The sequence below is a fragment of the Leucoraja erinacea genome, chromosome 34 (genome assembly GCF_028641065.1).
Source record: "Leucoraja erinacea ecotype New England chromosome 34, Leri_hhj_1, whole genome shotgun sequence".
NCBI classification, from domain to species: Eukaryota; Metazoa; Chordata; class Chondrichthyes; order Rajiformes; family Rajidae; genus Leucoraja; species Leucoraja erinaceus.
Window position 1 is genome coordinate 500,001 of NC_073410.1, and position 19,984 is coordinate 519,984.

At 47.9% G+C, this 19,984-nt stretch overlaps 2 protein-coding genes across 2 annotated transcripts in view; both read right to left on the minus strand.

Moving 5' to 3' along the window:
- Window positions 1-11,322, minus strand: part of adam8a (ADAM metallopeptidase domain 8a) — a 32,590-nt gene extending 21,268 nt beyond the window's left edge. Inside the window, exons 1-9 of the mRNA XM_055661593.1 lie at window positions 11,164-11,322; window positions 10,669-10,775; window positions 8,097-8,173; window positions 5,591-5,669; window positions 5,432-5,508; window positions 2,805-3,024; window positions 2,509-2,574; window positions 1,441-1,512; window positions 176-345 (exon numbers count right to left, since the gene is read on the minus strand). Coding sequence (XP_055517568.1) covers window positions 176-345; window positions 1,441-1,512; window positions 2,509-2,574; window positions 2,805-3,024; window positions 5,432-5,508; window positions 5,591-5,669; window positions 8,097-8,173; window positions 10,669-10,775; window positions 11,164-11,215 — 920 coding nt within the window. The 5' untranslated portion in view covers window positions 11,216-11,322. The remainder of the gene's footprint in view (window positions 1-175; window positions 346-1,440; window positions 1,513-2,508; window positions 2,575-2,804; window positions 3,025-5,431; window positions 5,509-5,590; window positions 5,670-8,096; window positions 8,174-10,668; window positions 10,776-11,163) is intronic.
- Window positions 11,323-15,381: 4,059 nt separating this feature from the next.
- Window positions 15,382-19,984, minus strand: part of tubgcp2 (tubulin, gamma complex associated protein 2) — a 28,017-nt gene continuing 23,414 nt past the window's right edge. Inside the window, exons 16-18 of the mRNA XM_055661594.1 lie at window positions 19,116-19,244; window positions 17,907-18,070; window positions 15,382-16,277 (exon numbers count right to left, since the gene is read on the minus strand). Of these exons, the coding sequence (XP_055517569.1) occupies window positions 16,166-16,277; window positions 17,907-18,070; window positions 19,116-19,244 (405 nt within the window). The 3' untranslated portion in view covers window positions 15,382-16,165. The remainder of the gene's footprint in view (window positions 16,278-17,906; window positions 18,071-19,115; window positions 19,245-19,984) is intronic.

Here is a 19,984-nt window from a genome sequence, read left to right on the forward strand (position 1 = left end):
CAGTTCAGCCCATGCCAACTCCCAGTCCCCTTAGCTTGTTCTCTCACCAGGTAATGATCAGCTCCCTGTTAATTCTGTGGTTGGGGGCTTTGTAACATACTGTGACAGTGGGTGATGTTGGTCATGTAGGCTAGACTTGCCGATCTACTTTACCAAACAGACAGGAGTTACGTACGTGACCAACTGAGCATTATCGTGCTTCTTCCTGGAGAGAAGTTCCGTGCCCCGCCATTTCAGGAAGTTGTCCAGAGTGTTGTCAGGACTGGAGCTGATGGTGATCTTGTCGGCGTTGGTCCAGACCTCTAGTCCCACCAAAGCCACTCTGATGTCGAGCGACCTGTACAGCTAAAGAGAGAGGGGGCAAGGTGGCATTACAAGAGACGCACAATTTACTGAACCAGCTTGTTAAATGTTCAAAAAATATAAAAACATTACCATCCTGGTAGATTTTTGTTGTAACTCAAAAAAATTTAAAAGGGGCAGATTCACTGATACAGTTTTGCCTCGAAAGATTCACCAACGTTCCCAACATTCCCAGAGGGATCAAAGGGACAACGGTAGAGATAGTGTTTTGACAGAATCCAAAATCTGTTCATGAATGACTGCGTGCAGCTTTAAACAGCAACTTTAATGGAATATTTTATTGAAACCAGGGATATAACCAAGAGATTTGGGAGAAGATGAAGAATATTTGTGTCTGAGGATCTTTGGCAGAGTTAAATCAGGAGATTCCAGACATTGATCGTGAGAGCTGGTCCCCAACAGGGTGGAGATGGTGTGGCTGGCACAGACTGACCCAGGGGGCTGCAGTGTGGAATGGTCACACAGCAGGGAGACTGGGCAAGCAGGGAGACTGGTCAAGCAGGGGGACTGGTCAAGCAGGGGGACTGGTCAAGCAAGGGGGACTGGTCAAGCAGGGGGACTGGTCAAGCAGGGAGACTGGTCAAGCGGGGAGACTGGTCAAGCGGGGGGACTGGTCAAGCAGGGAGACTGGTCTAGCAGGGAGACTGGTCAAGCAGGGGGACTGGTCAAGCAGGGGGACTGGTCAAGCAGGGGGAGTGGTCAAGCAGGGGGAGAGTGGTCAAAGCAGGGGGAGACACTGGTCAAGCAGGGGGACTGGTCAAGCAGGGGGACTGGTCAAGCAGGGGGACTAGTCAAGCAGGGGGACTGGTCAAGCAGGGGGACTGGTCAAGCAGGGGGACTGGTCAAGCAGGGGGACTGGCCAAGCAGGGGGACTGGTCAAGCAGGGGGACTGGTCAAGCAGGGGGAGGCTGCCAGCCAAGACAGTGTGTCACTGACCCTGGGGGCCACTGCAGACTCCGCCCTCCCCTTCCAACCAATCCCCTTCTCCCCTCCACCCACTCCCCGACACACACATTTGCAGGGGTTCCCAGTTTACAGCTAATGTCTGGTTAGGGTTGATGGTAAAACAAACATTACCTTGTCCACATGATTCACTATTTCGATCATCCGCTGCCGGATTGTCAGCATGTCGTGGTTGAACCTTTTATACTGAAATGAAAAAGATTCCTCTGGTTAATAATGTGAAACTAAGTGTTCGGGAACCTGGCACAGAGACCAGAGTCTGAGCAAAGCAGTGAATCAGTGAAGCACTCCTGGTGAATCTTCTCCGTACTCTCTCCGACACAACCACACCTGCCTGTCCTTTAGCATGTTGACCAGAAGGGTACAAACTACTCCGTGGTCAATAACTTGTCCCTGAATCACCCCACTTTTCACATCACTGTACTTTTAGATACAGCGTGGAAACAAGTCCTTCATCCTGCTGAGTCCGTGTCGACTACCAATCACCCTGGACACTAACTACACACCAGGACAATTTACAACTTACCGAAGCCAACTAATCTGTCGTCTTTGGAATGTGGGAGCGAACCGGAGCACCCGGAGAAACCCCACACGGTCACAGGGAGAACATACAAACTCCGCACAGACAGCACCTGTAGTCAGGATCGAACTCGGGTCCCTGGCGCTGTGAGGCAGCAGCTCTGCCGCTGCGCCACCGTGTAACCTACTGGTCCTTTGTAATTACATTGGTTGCAGATGTTTATAAGGGTCGGAGGGAACTCCAGAACGAGAGGTCATAACATCTGTCAGAGTTCACCGCAATCATTTGTCCAGAAACCACCAGGATTTCTACTGGATAGAGAATCACTGCTGGAAATACTCATCAGGTCAGTCAGCGCTTGAGGAAGGTGTTAACAGAATAACTCAATGTCCTTCCATCAGAATGAAGACGTTCGCAAAACAAAACCCAACACGTTTAAATAATTTATTTCTGAACTTTGGGAAAAGTTCAGATGAAAAGTTTCAAGCAATGTAATTTGAACTGCCAGTGCTGATAGGTCAGGCCTGAAACACCAGCTCTTCTCTCCCCACAGCTGCTGCCTGACCTGCCCAGCACCTCCTGCATTTTATTTTGGGTTTCCAGATATCTACACTAAACATAACTCACAGCTAAAGATCCCACGAATGGCAGCATGAGCTCACCTCAGCATTGTCCACCACCAGGAACAGCTCCACATATCTGGTGAGTTGGGCAGGTTGCCTTGATCTCTGCAGAGAGAACAGGACAATGACAATGCAACCAGTAACAAGTGAAGCAGCAGGGTGTGTGTGTGTGTGTGCGTGTGTGCGTGTGTGTGTGTGTGTGTGTGTGTGTGTGTGTGTGTGTGTGTGTGTGTGTGTGTGTGTGTGTGTGTGTGTGTGTGTGTGTGTGTGTGTGTGTGTGTGTGTGTGTGTACCCCAGGGTCACGGCGTTGGGTGAAGGAGGAAGGCACAATTACCGTGGCTGGAGGTTGATAGAGCGCGGCTACTTTGGGGCCATTGTCATAAAGCGTGAGGTTGCGTGTGTTGCATGTCGAACGTTTCATCCTCAGGTGCTGTTGCCTGTACACCGCGTGTTCTCTGTACACTGCGTGTTCCATGTTCACCGCCTGCTCCCCCACTCCGGCACCGGCCAGCGGCTCCATCAGGTAGACATCAGGCCCGGCCACGAGAATCCCCCTGCACCACCACACAAAGCAAACATAGAAACATAGAAATTAGGTGCAGGAGTAGGCCATTAGGCCCTTCGAGCGTGCACCGCCATTCAATATGATCATGGCTGATCATCCAACTCAGTATCCCGTACCTGCCTTCTCTCCATACCCCCTGATCCCCTTAGCCACAAGGGCCACATCTAACTCCCTCTTAAATATAGCCAATGAAGTGGCCTCAACTACCCTCTGTGGCAGAGAGTTCCAGAGATTCACCACTCTCTGCGTGAAAAAAAGTTCTTCTCATCTCGGTTTTAAAGGATTTCCCCTTTATCCTTAAGCTGTGACCCCTTGTCCTGGACTTCCCTAACATCGGGAACAATCTTCCTGCATCTAGCCTGTCCAACCCCTTAAGAATTTTGTAAGTTTCTATAAGATCCCCTCTCAATCTTCTAAATTCTAGAGAGTATAAACCAAGTCTATCCAGTCTTTCTTCATAAGACAGTCCTGACATCCCAGGGATCAGTCTGGTGAACCGTCTCTGCACTCCCTCTATGGCAATAATGTCCTTCCTCAGATTTGGAGACCAAAAATGTACGCAATACTCCAGGTGTGGTCTCACCAAGACCCTGTACAACTGCAGTAGAACCTCTCTGCTCCTATACTCAAATCCTTTTGCAATGAAAGCTAACATACATTCGCTTTCTTTACTGCCTGCTGCACCTGCATGCCTACCTTCAATGACTGGTGTACCATGACACCCAGGTCTCGCTGCATCTCCCCCTTTCCCAATCGGCCACCATTTAGATAATAGTCTGCTTTCCTGTTTTTGCCACCAAAATGGATAACCTCACATTTATCCACATTATACTGCAACATGGATAAACAGAGATGCATCCCCATCCACACACCGCCCGTCCACCCCCTCCAATGACTGGGACACGCTGAGTTCCTCCAGCACTTTGTGTATTGTTCAGGATCCCAGCACCTGCAGTTCATGCGGTGGCTGTAAAATATGCCGAATTTCACCATATTGACATGAAGGAGAGGTTTAGGAGTTTCAAAGCACCAGCCTTGCTATAAACTGTCTAGAATTAATCACAATTAATTTAATAGAGATTGCAGATATTTAGTTGAAAATAACAAATGCAGGATCAGTGGGAATAATGGGATAGGTTTATAACAAAGGGCCGAAGAGCCTACGGTGCAATACCAAGCAGTACATGAACTGCAGATAAAAGGAGACTTTGTGTGATACATTATGATACTTTGATACATTGTGATACTTTGATACATTACGATACTTTGATACATTGTGTGATGCTTTGTGATACTGTGAGTAAACATTCTCCTGACAGACTGCCCAGCTCGTTTTAGGCGGAGAGGAAGATTAGTTTTGCGAGTGAGAGTTGGAGCAGATGTGGCCGGGACCATTCCCATCGAAGTGAGTGACCTCAACCGGTGTGCTTACACCTCTTCACGTTACACACAGAGAGCACAAACAAAGGAGCATGTTCAGTACTGCCCCACAGAACAGTACAATGATGCCAAGACCATCACATAATGCACATCCGTCCATTCCCTATATCCATGTGCCTAACCAAAAGTCTCTAACATGCCACTAACATATCTGACTCCACCATCACCCGGCAGCATGTTCCAGGCACCCACGATTCTGTGTAAAAAACTTGCCCTGCAAATCTCCTTTAAACTTGGCCCCTCTCACCTTAAATCCAGAGCAGATTTCTGTCAATGTAACAGTTCAGCCTCTGGGGGCTTCATTGCGTGATCTGTAATGCCCTGAATGAAGCTTTCTTTTCAGACAATTTCTATTGTTCACTGTGTATCAGTTCTGGCAAAGTGCCGCACATTGTGGGCGACTCGTACCTTGTACTGACTGCGTCACTATCACTGGGGTTTCACCCAGGCGCCAGGCACTGGGGGAGAATCATTCCACATCACTGCTGCAGCACACAGCAGCATCTTAAAGGGCTCTCTCACCATGGAGTTTGTGTATGGAAGTATTGGCCGAGGGGGCTATGATCTCCCACCAACATTGTTACATTTGGGGGGGGGGGGGGGGGGTCAGTCTGTGCCTCGACTTTCCAATAGGATTCATCGCCTTGAGCTGGTGGGTGGAGTGGAATCCTAGAGGGTTCCTGTGTGGGTTGGTCACCAATGACCAAAGGTGTAAGTGAACCATCCCGTTGGTTCCAGAGAAGGTCATCGGTAGATCACTTTCCCACTTGTACATCGACTACATTCACCACGCTGGTATATTCCCTTTGCTCTAGTGGTATGATTGCACTCATGTACACATATGTACCCGTGTACATGTACTATACTCATGTACATGTACTCTAAGTGTGTATTTGGTCGGGTTGCACACAGGTAGTAATCTGTCACCGTACCTGGGTAGCGGCAACAATAAATACCTGATTCCATTGCAGGTGCTGACACTGACTGAGGAACGAGCGATGCCTTCGATGACCCCATGGTAGTAACAATGATCCTGGGAGAAATCACACACACATTAACATGTGGCGGGAGGTGAATTCTCCAAAGCCAGTGATTCAGTAAGTGGGACGAGCTACCTGCAGGCGAGGGAAATCCACCACTTCTGTCCCGTTCTCCAGGTAATGTGTTTCTGAATAGTGTCCGACCAGCAATCCCCTGTGGAAACACAAAGTGGAGCGCTGGAGATGAGATGTCTCAGTGATAATGGAACAGCGGAGAACACTGTCTGTTCCTGACTGGGGGGGGGGGGGGTAACGACGGCAGTGGGCCGAGGGGGACGGGAAAGCAGGGACTCCCTGAAATTGGAGGTCAATGTTCATACCGCTGGGGTGTAAACTAGCCCAAGTGAAATATGAGATGCTGCTCCTCCAATTTACAGTGGGCCATGGACCCAAGCAGTCTTTCCAGGTGCGGCAGAGGTTCACCTGCACCTCCTCCAACCTCATCTATTGCATCCGCTACTCTAGGTGTCAGCTGCTCTACATCGGTGAGACCAAGCGTAGGCTTGGCGATCGCTTCGCCCAACACCTCCGCTCGGTTCACAATAACCAACCTGATCTCCCGGTGGCTCAGCACTTCAACTCCCCCTCCCATTCCCAATCTGACCTTTCTGTCCTGGGCCTCCTCTATGGCCAGAGTGAGCACCACCATAAATTGTACGAACAGCACCTTATATTTCACTTGGGCAGTTTACACCCCAGCGGTATTAACATTGACCTCCAATGTCAGGTGGTCCCTGCTTTCTCCACCCCTTCCCAGCTCTCCCTCAGCCCACTGTCCCCGCAACCCCCCACCCTCACATCAGTCTGAAGAAGGGTCTCGACCGAAAACGTTGCCTATTTCCTTCGCTCCATAGATGCTGCCTTACCCGCTGCGTTTCTCCAGCATTTTTGTCTAAAAACTGTTAGATGGTTGGAGAGGTCTGGAGAATTCAGATTGGAGATGCGGTCACGTGTGTGACTCCGCCTGAGAAAGAGGTGGGGGGGGGGGGGGGGGGGGGGGGGGGGGGAACTGCTGGAAAGCTTCGACAGCTAGAACAGACTCGACGGACCGAACGGCCTCCTTCAATGCAATGATAGAAAAGTGGGATAACATAGAACCAGTGTGAACAGGTCGGGCCAAAGGGCCTGTTTCCATGATGTATCTTTCAATCAGATTCCCAGAGCTGAAATGTTACCGCTTTCTCTCTCCACAGATTCTGCCGAACCTGCTGAGTATTTTCAGGGTTTTCTGTCTTTCTCCAGGTTCCAAGCAGGATGTTCTTTCTGACCTCTCAGTATGTTGAGCGTCTCCTGCCAAGCAACAGCAATTCTTCCACAATGTGGGCAGGTGACTATTTCTAGATCTCCCTAATTAGTTTGCCACCACGTTTCCTGCTTTCTAACCGCCTTCCTTTTCAGCCACTTATCTCCAAAGAACACTGAAGCAAGTGCCTCTCCCACACTCAAAATACATATCCTTGTTGAAGCTCACAAATAGACTAGAAATAGACTCAAAAAGCTGGAGTAACTCAGCGGGTCAGACAGCTGCTCTGGGCCGCGACCCAAAACGTCACCTATTCCTTCTCTCCAGAGGTGCTGCGTGTCCCGCTGAGTTATTCCTGCTTCTTGTGTCTATCTTCGGTTTAAACCAGCATCTGTAGTTCCTTCCTACACATTAGATAAACTGGAAACTGGGAGGTAGAAATCCCGCTGTAGAATGGAGTTGGTAACGGAGAGAACGTCACGCTCTGGGTTGGAAGACTCTGCATTCATTCTAGTCCCATCATGATTTTATACACCTCTATAAATTCAATAGATCTAATGCAAATCTATTGCAAACTAGTGCTAGTTTTATACCACCGGGTGGCACCTCGATGGCTGCCTCGCCTAGTCTGTCTGTCTTTTTCTGTGTTGTTTTTAGTGTGTTTTAAAAGTGTGTGTTAATGTTCTCGGACTTGTTTTATGTGGGGGAAACTTTTTTCAAATCTCTTACCTTGCCGGAGATGCGATTGTTTTGCGGATCGTATCTCCGTTCGCTCTGCGGCCTAACATCATGGAGCTGGAGGCCTCGCTCGGTACTGACTTTGAGCCCCACCGCGTGGACGTGGACTGACCATCGGAGCCGATCCCTGGCCTGTGCTCGACGCTCCAACCGCGGCCAGCGGACTTTAACATCGAGGAGCTCGCAGTCTCGGGTAGGGACCGATGTCGAGAAACTCCAAAAGCTGCACAACTTTCGACTAGCCCCGACCCGGGGTAGATCGGGGTAGGAGAACCCTCCGATGCAGGAGCTGATGGCCCCGACACGGAGACCCGCCGCAGACTACGGGAGTAAGATCGTCCCGTCAACGGAAGGTTGGAGGCCCCCGACCGCTGGAGGACAGTGAGGAATGTGAAGGAGTCACTGTGGTGGATGTTCATGTTATGAATATGATGTTATAGGCTGTGAAATGTAGCGCAGCTGCAGTGAAGGGTCTGGACATATACTACAATCCTGTCTCATCAGGTAGCAGGATATTACTAACACGTAAAACATCTCCATATCACAAAGCATGCCTGTTCTCAGAGCCACGTTGGGAGAGAGGGGAAGCCACAATCTTACTCATTTTTCTCCAGATGAAGAATGACCTCTCGACCTTGTAGATGCATGGAGTAGCTGACCTTGGCTGGATAGGCAACCTGGGGAGGAATCACAAAGCGTTTATTTCTCTTTCAAACGTGGCCATACATTGTGCAATCTTAGACCACAAGCGGGCAATGACATCACACAGCTCCACGGTGGAGAGACTTCCCCTAGCCAACCAACCGTGTGAGTGTGAGTAACTCAGCGGTGAGCCAGCATCTCTGGGGAACATGGACAGGCAGCGTAGATTTGCAGCCTTTCTACAGACTCTCACTCCGGGATATCTCAAACTATCGCCCTCCCCCCTCGAGTGAAAACAGGAAAACCTGCAGATGCTGCAAACCTGGTTGGGCAGCATCTGTGGAGAGAGACGAGGACTCAACGTTTCAGGCTGAACCACCTTCATCAGAACAGCTACAGGCTGGTCTTTGATCTGCAACACTATTCTCTGCAGATGCAGCTCGATCTGCTAAGTGTTTTAAATAATTTAGCCCAAATTCCTCTCTCAAATTTTCTCCTCAACAGTTTCACGGTGAAAACACTAGATAACAATACGGGGCAGAGATGCTGCCTGTCCCGCTGAGTAACTCCAGCATTTTGTGTCTATATTCGGTGTAAACCAGCATCTGCAGTTCCTTCCTACACAGATTCTATTAAGTTTCCTCTGGTGTTGCCCAACAAGTTGCAGGTGTGAAAGTTTCTTCAGAAGGTTTTGCTGAAATGCAGGTTAGCCAGTGATGGAGCATTTATCCGTGTCTTGCCCGCGGCCCCAGTGCTGCCGGACCCGCCGACTGAGGACATTCCGCCGGGCACTCTCAGCTGCTCCTTTTGATCAGTGTCAGTCTTAGAGGCGACGGCGGGGACCAGGCGCTCATGGCGGGGCCACGGAACCGGTATAAACCCCGCACCTCACCGGCGCTGGCACCCTCCTCCCCCCGTCCCCGTCCCAAGCCACGGCACCTTTGTTAGTGATGTCACCCCACACATTGCTGCACTCCGTGAAACAACCTCCTCTCCCCCGCCCTCTCCTCCCCTGTTGCCTCCTCTCCTCCCCTGGAGGGCTCGGGGTGCAGAGGGCCGGTATTTTAGGGGTAGCCTGGTGCAGTCTGTGAGACCGCCCGCTTCGGGAAGGACCAGAGGCACCGTGAGACTCTGCGCCTCGCTTCACTTCACTTCACACCCCACCCGGCCCGGCCACTGTCCACACCGCCCACTCCAGCAACATAGCGGTGCGGGTCCGGCATCGGTCTCGCACCCTCCACCCTGGGAGACAGAGTTCACACCGGTCATAGACAGGGAACTGCACATGGTGAACATGGATAGGTGACGCTTCGGGTCGGGACTGAAGAAGGGTTCCGGTCCGAAACGTAGTCCCAAGATGCTGCCTGACCCGCTGAATTACTCCAGCACTTTGTGTCCGTCTCTGGTATAAAAACCACCACGTGGAGGCGTCCAGTTCGTAAAATGGTGCTTAGACCATTGAATGCGTGACGCTTCACAACGGGGAACATTGTGCTGTGTGTTCATGTTCTGTGTTGTATGTTCCATGTTGTATGCTCCATGATGTATGCTCCATGTTGTATGTTCCATGTTGTATGTTCCATGTTGTATGCTCCATGTTGTATGTTCCATGTTGTATGCTTCATGTTGTATGTTCCATGTTGTATGTTCCATGTTGTATGCTCCATGTTGTATGTTCCATGTTGTATGCTTCATGTTGTATGCTCCATGTTGTATGTTCCATGTTGTATGCTTCATGTTGTATGTTCCATGTTGTATGCTCCATGATGTATGCTCCATGTTGTATGCTCCATGTTGTATGTTCTAAACATAGAAACATAGACAATAGGTGCAGGAGTAGGCCATTCGGCCCCGCACCGCCATTCAATATGATCATGGCTGATCATCCAACTCAGTATCCTGTACCTGCCCTCTCGTCATACCCCCTGATCCCTTTAGCCACAAAGGCCACATCTAACTCCCTCTTAAATATAGCCAATGAACTGGCCTCAACTACCCTCTGTGGCAGAGAGTTCCAGAGATTCACCACTGTCTGTGTGAAAAAAGTTTTCCTCATCTCGGTCCTAAAAGATTTCTCCCTTATCCTTAAACTGTGACCCCTTGTTCTGGACTTCCCCAACATCGGGAACAATCTTCCTGCATCTAGCCTGTCCAACCCCTTAAGAATTTTGTAAGTTTCTATAAGATCCCCCCTCAATCTTCTAAAAACTGCTTTATGTGCTATGTATGTCCTGTTCAATGTTCAGTTCTATGTCTCACCATCAAGTGACCTCTGGAACTCTCTCCCACCCCTCCTCCAGCGAGGTGAGACCCAAACCCGTCTCGCCCAGTTGCCCCCCCCCCCCCCCCCCGTGTCCAGCCTACACTTGCTCACGTTCACGTCTCCAGCTCCACCACACACACACACACACACACACACACACACACGCACACGCACACACACACACACACACACACACACACACACACACACACACACCACACTGCCCACTGCCCCTCCCCAGGTGTGGGTTGCGGAACTTGTTCCCACCTGTGACTGTGGCCGCTTCTCCATCCTCGGGGAAGAGTCGACCAGAAGCGGCTTCACGATGTCATGGCGCTCGACTCCAGGCAGCTGGGAGTAGCTTGAACACGCGGCTGTGGGGAGAGGGAGTCGGGGTTAGGAATCGCCACCCCCTTTGTTTCAGCGATGGTCAACCCGGCTAGAGAGACATCGATTCCCAGCCTCGCGAGTGACCGGTGACTCGAGTCTGACGCCTGGAGCAGCGGCGCTGGATTGTAAACTCTGACAGTTAACGCGTGGACCCAGAGTTCAGCCGCTGCTCGTCTCACTCAGCGCAAAGTTAATCTTTGAGTACATACATCAAACTATGGGGTGTCGGGTCGCAGGGAACGGAGCGGGCAACCCGAGTGGGACACGAATAGTTTATACATTTCCAACAACATGATCATTGCTATGGGTGTTTTAGATGTAAAACAACCCGGGGTGGTAAAAGTTGTCGTGGAGTTCCCAGTGATGACTTACCCAGGGCGAGGCAAGCTAGCAGTAAGGTGACGGTGCCGGGAGCCGAGCGCATCGTGGCGGCGAGGAGAGGAGAGGAGAGGAGAGGGTGTCCTGTCCCGTCCCGTCCCGGGCCACCGCCGCCGCCGCCGCCGCTCCTCCACCAACCCCGCCCGCTGGGGGCCGGCCGGCCGGTGGTGACACTCTCCAATCAGCGGCGAGGGAGGGCGAGTCCGGGAGCGGACACCAGCCAAGTTTCACCTGCAGGAACTGTAGATGCTGGTTAATACACAAAAGGACAAAGCATCGCAACAGAAGGCTGTGGACACCAAATCAATTGGTAATTTAAAGGCAGAGATAGATCGATTCTTGCTACGGCTGCCAGGGGTTATGGGGAAAAGGCAGGAAGTCCAAGTTCAAGTGAGTTTATTGTCATGTGTCCCTGTATAGGACAATGAAATCCTTGCTTTGCTTCAGCACACAGAACATAGTAGGCATTTACTACAAAACAGATCAGTGTGTCCATATACCATTATATAAATATATACACACATGAATAAATAAACTGATAAAGTGCAAATAACAGATAATTGGTTATTAATAATCAAAGTTTTGTCCGAGCCAGGTTTAATAGCCTGATGGCTGTGGGGAAGTAGCTATTCCTGAACCTGGTTGTTGCAGTCTTCAGGAGAATGGGATTGAGAGGGAAAGATAGATAACCATGATTGAATGGTGGTACTCACTTGATGGGCCCAATGGCCTAATTCTGCTCATATAACATAATCTAACAGCAGTGTAAGAAGGAACTACAGGTGCTGGTTTAAACCGAAGGTAGACACAAAATGTTGGAGTAACTCAGCAGGACAGGCAGCATCTGTGGAGAGAAGGAATGGTTGACGTTTCGGGTGGAGACCCTTCTTCAGACAGGTTCGGGAGGGATACGAGAAACTAGAGATACAGACGGTGGTGTGGAGAGATAAAGAACAATGAACGAAAGATATGCAACAAAATAACGATGATAAAGGAACCTAGTAGGTCAGGCAGCAACTCTGGAGAGCACAGGCAGGTCCTACTGAAGAATGGCCCTGACCCTAAACATCACCTATTCATGTTCTCCAGAGATGTTACTTGACCTGCTGAGTTACTCCAGCACTCTGTGTCTTGTTTTGTAAACCAGCACCTGCAGTCCCTCATGTCTCTGTTCCTTCAGTTATCTAGTCACACCGGTGACTTGTGGTGGGCCTCAGGGCCCGTTACCATTTCTCATCCATATCAATGATTTGGATGAGAACATACAGGGCAATGATGATACAAAAGTGGGTGGTTTTGCAGAAAGTGAAGATGATTGTGAACATTTGCAGCAGGATTTTGATCGATTGCCATGGTGGGCTGAGGAATGGTTGATGGAATTTAATACAGGGAACTGTGAGGTGTTGAATTTTGGGAAGTCTAACATGGGCAGGACCTACACCTACCAATGATGGGGCTCTGGGAAGTGCTGAAGAGCACAGGAATCTAGGAGTGCAGGTGCATGGTTCCTTGAATGTCGAGTCGCAGGTAGGCAAGGTGGTCAACAAGGCCTCAGGCTTTTTGGCCTTCATCAGCCAGAGTATTGAGTCTAGAATTCGGGAGGCCACGTTGCAGTTGTACAAGACGTTGGTGAGGCCCCATTTAGAATATTGTGTTCAGCTCAGATGCCAAGCTGGAAAGGGGACAGAGAAGATGTTGCCAGGGCTTGAGGGTCTGAGCTACAGGGAGAGGTTGAGTAGGCTGGAAGCATTTAATTGTTTGGGTTGTCCAGTGGCACTGGTCATAAACAGTAGCCATGGTTGTGTAAAGGGTTGGTTAGGTTGGGTGGTGAGAGGGAAGGACCCTGGACCAACGTGGACTCTGGATTTACATTGAATTTGTCACAGGGGGTCTGGATCAAGTTCAAGTGTCCCTGTATAGGACAATGTGTCATGTGTCCCTGTATAGGACAATGATCGGGGATGTCTACAGTCCTCAGTGGGAAGATGGGGCAATTCCACATTAGTTCAATTCTTGCTCAATCCAAACTGGTCCTTCAGGTAAATGCAATTCATATCATTGATATTCAATTAGCCTGTATAGTCCTTTGAAAGACAACCAACATTCCATACACTTCCTCACACTCATTGCTTTAGTGTACAGTATTTAGTCTGGAGACTGGCTTCAATTATCCCACTGCTACCACAGAACGTGCAGTTGACAATAAACTTGACGAATGTTTTAGAAGGAACTGTCTGAAGAAGGGTTTCGGCCCAAAACGTTGCCTATTTCCTTCCCTCCATAAGTGCTGCCTCACCCGCTGAGTTTCTCCAGCATTTTTGTCTAACTTGACTTGAATGCTGTGCTAACTCATTGGGTGGAGGACACTGCCACCATGTGGAGGAACAAGTAGTTGCAGTTGTAGTTCAAGTGCATAAATCACAGGAGCAGATTTAGACCATTGAACCATCCAGTCTACTCCACCATTCAATCATGGCTGATTCATCTTTCCCCCTCTACTACATTCTCCTGCCTTCTCCCTATAATCCCACACCTTTACTAATCAAGAACCTGTCAATCTCCACTTTAAAAAATACCTAATGACTTGGTCTCCAGAGGCAATGAATTCCACAGATTCACCACCCTTCTAATCTTTCTAAAGGTACGTCCTTTTATTCTGAGCCTGCGCCCTCTGGTACTTGACCCTCCCATGACTGGAAACATCTTCTCCACAACCACTCTATCCAAGCCTTTCACTATTCGTTAAGTTTCAATGAGGTCCCCCTCTTCCTTCTAAACTCCAGCGAGTACAGACCCAGAGCCGTCAAGCACCTATCATATGTTAACCTAATCATCCCTGGGATCATTCTCGTACCCTCTCCAACGCCAGCACATCCCCCTTCAGATGTTGGGTCCAAAACTGCTCACAATACTCCAAATGCAGTCTGCCCAGTGCATTATAAAGCCTCAGCATTACATCCCTGTTTTTTTAAATAATGTAGTCCTCTTGAAATAAATGCTAGCATTGTATTTGTCTTCCTTACTAGCGATTCAACTTGCGATTAACCTTTTGGGAAGCTTGCGCCGTCACTCCCAAGTCCCTGTGCACGTCAATTTTCTGAATTTATTCCCATTTAGAAAATAGTCTACGCCTTTATTCCTACTCCCAAAATGCATGACTCCACACTTTGCTATGCTGTATTCCATCTGCCATTCTCTATTCACTCTCCCAACCTGTCCAAATCCATCTGAAGAGTCCCTTCTTTCTCTGCACTACCTGCCCCTCCACCTATCTTCATATCATCTGCAAACTTGGCCACAAAGCATTCAATTCCCTCATCCAAATCGTTGTTATACACAACGTGAAGAGTAGCGGCCCCTGCAGAACACCACTAGCCACTGGCAGCCAACCCTTTATTCCCACTCTTTGCCTTCTGCCACCCAGCCAACCTTCAATCCATGCTAGTATCTTCCCTCTGATACCAGGGCACTCATCTTCTTTATCAGCCTCACGTGTGGCATCTTATCAAAGGCCGCCTGAAAATCCAGGTAAACAACATCCACTTTGTCTGTCCTGCTATTTACTTCCTCAAAGAATGCCAACAGATTTGTCAGGCAAAATATCCCTTTCACAAACCCATGCTGACTGGTCTATTTTATCCTGTGCTTCTAAGTACTCAGTAACCTCATCCTTAATAAAGGACTCTAAAATCTTACCAACCATTGGAATCAGGATAACCGGCCTATAGTTTCCCCCACTGCCTTGCTCCTTTCTTGATTTAGAATTTTCCAGTCCTCCAGGACAATTATTGCCTCTAGTGATTCATGAAAGATCACCACTAATGCCTCTTTCAGGGGTGCAGTCCATCTGTTCCAAGTGACTTATCCACCTTCAAACCTTTCAGCTTCCCAAGTTCTTTCTCCTCAGTAATAGCAACTCCACTAACTTCTGCTCCCTGAAGTTGCAATTTCAGGCACGTTGCTGGTGTCTTCCCTTGTGAAGACTGACGCACAGCGTCTTTAGCTTGCAGTAACCAAATAAACCGTCATCTATTAAAACAATAGTTTGAAACTCCTGACAGAGAAACCTCTTGTTCTCGCCCTCCTTTCCCCATTGACTTCATTGTTTTTGTAATGCTATTTTCTATAGCATGAAGTTTTGTGACATGGTAGAACAACCTATACATCAATGATGAAAACCCTCCAATCAAAGTTTGCATCTGGCTTAGTACAAGTATGCAAAAGTTTGCTTTATTTAATTAGTTTCTGATAAGGAGACAGGACATTTACAGCAGAAACAATGGGTAAAAGAAAAAGACACAAAGCTACAGTTTAGGTGCATTTCATACTGAAATATTTATTACACATTTGTTAGTCAGATTATACTTCAGATAATAAAAAACTGTGCAATGTTCAGATAAAGTGAAATGATTGAAGGCACTATGACTTTAAAATAAAAAAAAATTGAAAATATTCCATTTCAGCTTTTGGAAATAAAACCTACCATCATTTACACCTTCCTACAATACAACATAACACTGCTATAAACTTCACAACATGACCCTCACCCTGCCTGCCTCTTGGTGCCAACATACAGACACCACCTAGTGATCTAGGACTTCTCACAATGAAGGACGAGACAATTCTCTGCCCCCTTCCTTCAGTCTCCTACTTTCCCGATGCTCACAGTGAGAACAGGAAGACATTCCAGAAAAAGGTAAGCAGGAAGGGATGGATTATCTGGGATGTAAACATTTCCCAGGTGCTGGAATTCCTATCAACCTCTGATCATTTCACAGACTGTACATAAAAATAACTCCATCTTATTCTCTTCAGAGCTAGCTGCAAACCGACATGGTATTAACAAATGAATCTTATTCACAACAGCTTGAAATAATCTAATTACATATTTGAACCTTATTTAGAGTGTGGCTATTTGTACTAGGCTTGGTATTACACATTATTCCTTGCCGTATTGGTGAATGGGATGGGAGATTTACAAGCCGTTGCCAACATTTCACTGTGCAGGTAACGGTGTTCTTGCTACAGCTCCTGGCTGCACCGGCACTTTGCTTCTTTCCGCTGACATGCGTTCCAGACGCTCAGTGTAGAATCCATTAAAATCTAACCTGCAATGGAACAAGACAAAAACCGTTAAAATAGCCAGAGTTCTATAGCAGGGAAGCAGACCGCTCAGTCTAACTCTCCCACGCCATCCAGGATCTCCACTTGAACTTGTCCTATTTGCCTGTGTTTGGCTCATATCTCTCACAACTATTCTATCTATGTACCTGTCCAAATACCTGACATGCCTTTTAAACATTCTAATTGTACCTGCCTCACCTGCCTTCAAAAACGCTGCTCACAATAAATCTTTCCCCTCTCACCTTAAACCTATGTCCTCTAGTTTTAGACTCCCTTACTCTGGGAAAGAATAACAATCCATGTTATCCATGCCCATCAGGATTTTATATACAGTACAGCTATATGGTCATCCCATAGACTCCAATGCTCCATGGAAGACAGGCCCAGCCTCTCTCTCTGTGGAACTCAAGCCTTCCAGACCCAGTAACATCCTTGTGCGTCTCTTCTGCAAAACCTTCCAGTTTAACATCATTCTGTTGACTTGGTGACCAGATTACATTATCTAATGATTTTAATTAAAAGATTGTCACAACCCAGCTAACGTGGAGGACAATGCTCTTCAAACTGCCTGACATTGAATGGCATGTGCTGATGACAACTTGGGCCAGTAGAGGCTGTGTTACACAAAGTCCAAGTGGCAAATGCAGAGACAGCAGTGTATTCACTTTCAACGCTGCCAGCAGGTGGAACAGTGAGCTTGGGCAGACCATCCATCACACACGTGGGGAACACATTGGTGGGCTGGAACTACACAGCCTTTACTCTGCATAAATCATAAATAAGATACCTGTGGGGCATAGAATGCCTTTGTCAATCTGCACGGCATCTCCCACATGGAGCAATGCGACAACATTGGCTCTTACTATTGTTGATTGAGGCATAAATCTTGGCCTGGGCATTGGATATTAATTGCATTTCTTTAACAAATAGTACCAGGGGATGCTTTCAGCAACCTGAGTGTGCAGACAGCTAACATACAATATATTCATCACTACTGTGTTGCAGTAATGCCCAGATGTTTCTGTTCCTGCCCCAGGAAAGCATGAATAGACACTCCCCTGAGTGTGACGTGGAGATACTAAGTGCTGGATACACGGAGAGAATTGCTGCCTACACCTTACACCATTCATTAATATTAATGAGAGAAATTACTAAAGGAGAGCGGACTTAAAACACTTATGCAGAGTGTGGTAGAAGGATGAATTTTCTGCAAACATTTAAAGGTTAAATCATTACTGCAAGTTACTGTAAAACCGAATGGAGAATGTGCAGTGAAGTGGGAGTGGACTCCTGGAACAACTGCAAGAAGCATCTGGCAGAATAAACCAACTTGATTCCGTTAACTCTGAACTATGATCTTCATAAAAACTAACTGATTATAGATTTATTCAAAAACAAAACAGAATGGGGAGATCAAATGGCCCCGTGTTAAACCCACGATACACCTATTCTTTCATGGGCAGAATAATTAAACCAATGTAACTTCAGCACCAGCAGCGATAGCCTTGGTCAGATACGTGGCAGCTGAAGGCAGCATGTACCAGAGCCTCACCAGCAGCAATAGCCTTGGTCAGATACTTGGCAGCTGAAGGCAGCATGTACCAGCACCTCACCTGTATATAATGTTGATCATACTGTGCTCGCAGTCATTCGTACTTGAAACGCTCAATCTGTCCAGCAGATCAAGTAGATTGGTAGAGAAGTTGTTGTCAAAGGTGTTGATGGTTCCCTCAAACCCAGATGCTGAATGCAGTGCCTCGATATGCTCTGCTGCAAACTGAGAACAAGCCGCCATTAGAACACTAGACCCTGCACCCCACACACAGACCAGCAGGACCAGAGGCTACTGGCCTTCTAATCTGGCCACAAACAGAATGACTGAACACAACTCAGGGAAACCATGGAATCACATGCTGTAGAATGTTCTAGATACCAAGGCCCACTGTCAGCATCAAGTGCTCCCAGTTACAAATCAACCTCTGTATTCCCCTGGTCTTCAAGGAGTACATTCTGTTAACATTCTCATTTCCCACAACAGCCGCCCAGTTATATGGTCAATGGATAAAACAACTGTTTTCTGTAGGTGTGTACTGATTAACACAAAGGGCTGTTATTACAAAATGATATTTACAAAGAACCACTTCATTCTATTGGGATGTATTTAAATTGCCAATACCAAGGACAAAGAGATTGTGTTCTTTTATAACAACTGTAATACGTCATTCCATTTTAATTGGTTACTGCATTTTCAATACAAAATATCTGTGGCAGAATGTTCACAGACAGGAACATTACCACACACACACATACACACACACACACAGGCAGGAAAGTTACCACACACACACAGCAGGAACGTTAACACACACACACAGGCAGGAAAGTTACCACACACACACACACACACACAGAGGCAGGAACGTTACCAACACACACACAGGCAGCAATGTTTACCAACACACACACAGGCAGGAACGTTACCACACACACACACAGCAGGAACGTTACCACACACACACAGCAGGAACGTTACCAACACACACACACACACACACACAGGCAGGAACGTTACCAACACACACACACACACACACAGAGGCAGGAACGTTACCACACACACAGCAGGAACGCTACCAACACACAAACACACACATACACAGCAGGAACGTTACCACACACACACACACACACACAGCAGGAACGTTACCAACACACACACAGACAGGAACGTTACCAACCCACACACACAGGCAGGAACGTTACCAACACAGACACACACAGCAGGAACGTTACCACACACACACACACAGGGGGTCTTTCACCTTTTTGGTCAGTCGTTTCTTTTCGACCTCCTCGGACCGCTCGGACTGAGTGGGCGGCCCCTTCATTGTGCCGTGTTCCAGGGTCAGGCGCATCATCTCACTGTCAATCTTGATGCTCTGAGTAAACTTCTGAGAATAGAACATGGAGGTATGAAGGTAGAGGACAGTACACAACTAGAGAGCAGTCCTGAACCACTCTCTACCTCAGTGGTGACCCTCCCACATTTGATTGGACTTTGCTGGCTTTACCTTGCACTAAATGTTATTCCTTTATCATGTATCTGTACACTGTGAACGGCTCGATTGGCAACAAAAGCTTTTCACTGTATCTTGGTACACGTGACAATAAACTAAACGGCAGTACAAGAACAGGCCAATTAGCTCATAATGTCCATGCCCAACTTGACGCCAAGAATACCTCTTACCTGCCTGCACATAACGCATATCCCTCCATTCCCTGCATATTCATATGTCTGTCCAACAGTGTCTCCAATACCCCTATTGTATCTGCCTCAGCCACCAACCCCTGCAGTATGTTCCAGGCACCAACTGCTCTTTGTGCAAAAACATGGCCCCGCACATCTCCTTTAAACTTTGCCTCATTCGCCTTAAACAGATGCCCTCTAGTATTTGATTTTTCCATACTTGGAAAAAAGTTGTGACTGTCTACCCTATCTATGCCTCTCATAATTTGATACATATCCATCAGGTCTTCCTGCAACCTCTGATGCTCCAGAGAAAACAATCTAAGTCTGCCCAACCTCTCCCTGTTTCTAATCCAGGCATCATTCTGGTAAACCTCCTCTACGACCTTTCCAAAGCATCCACATTCTTTCTGCAATGAGGCATGCAATACTCAAATGTGGCCG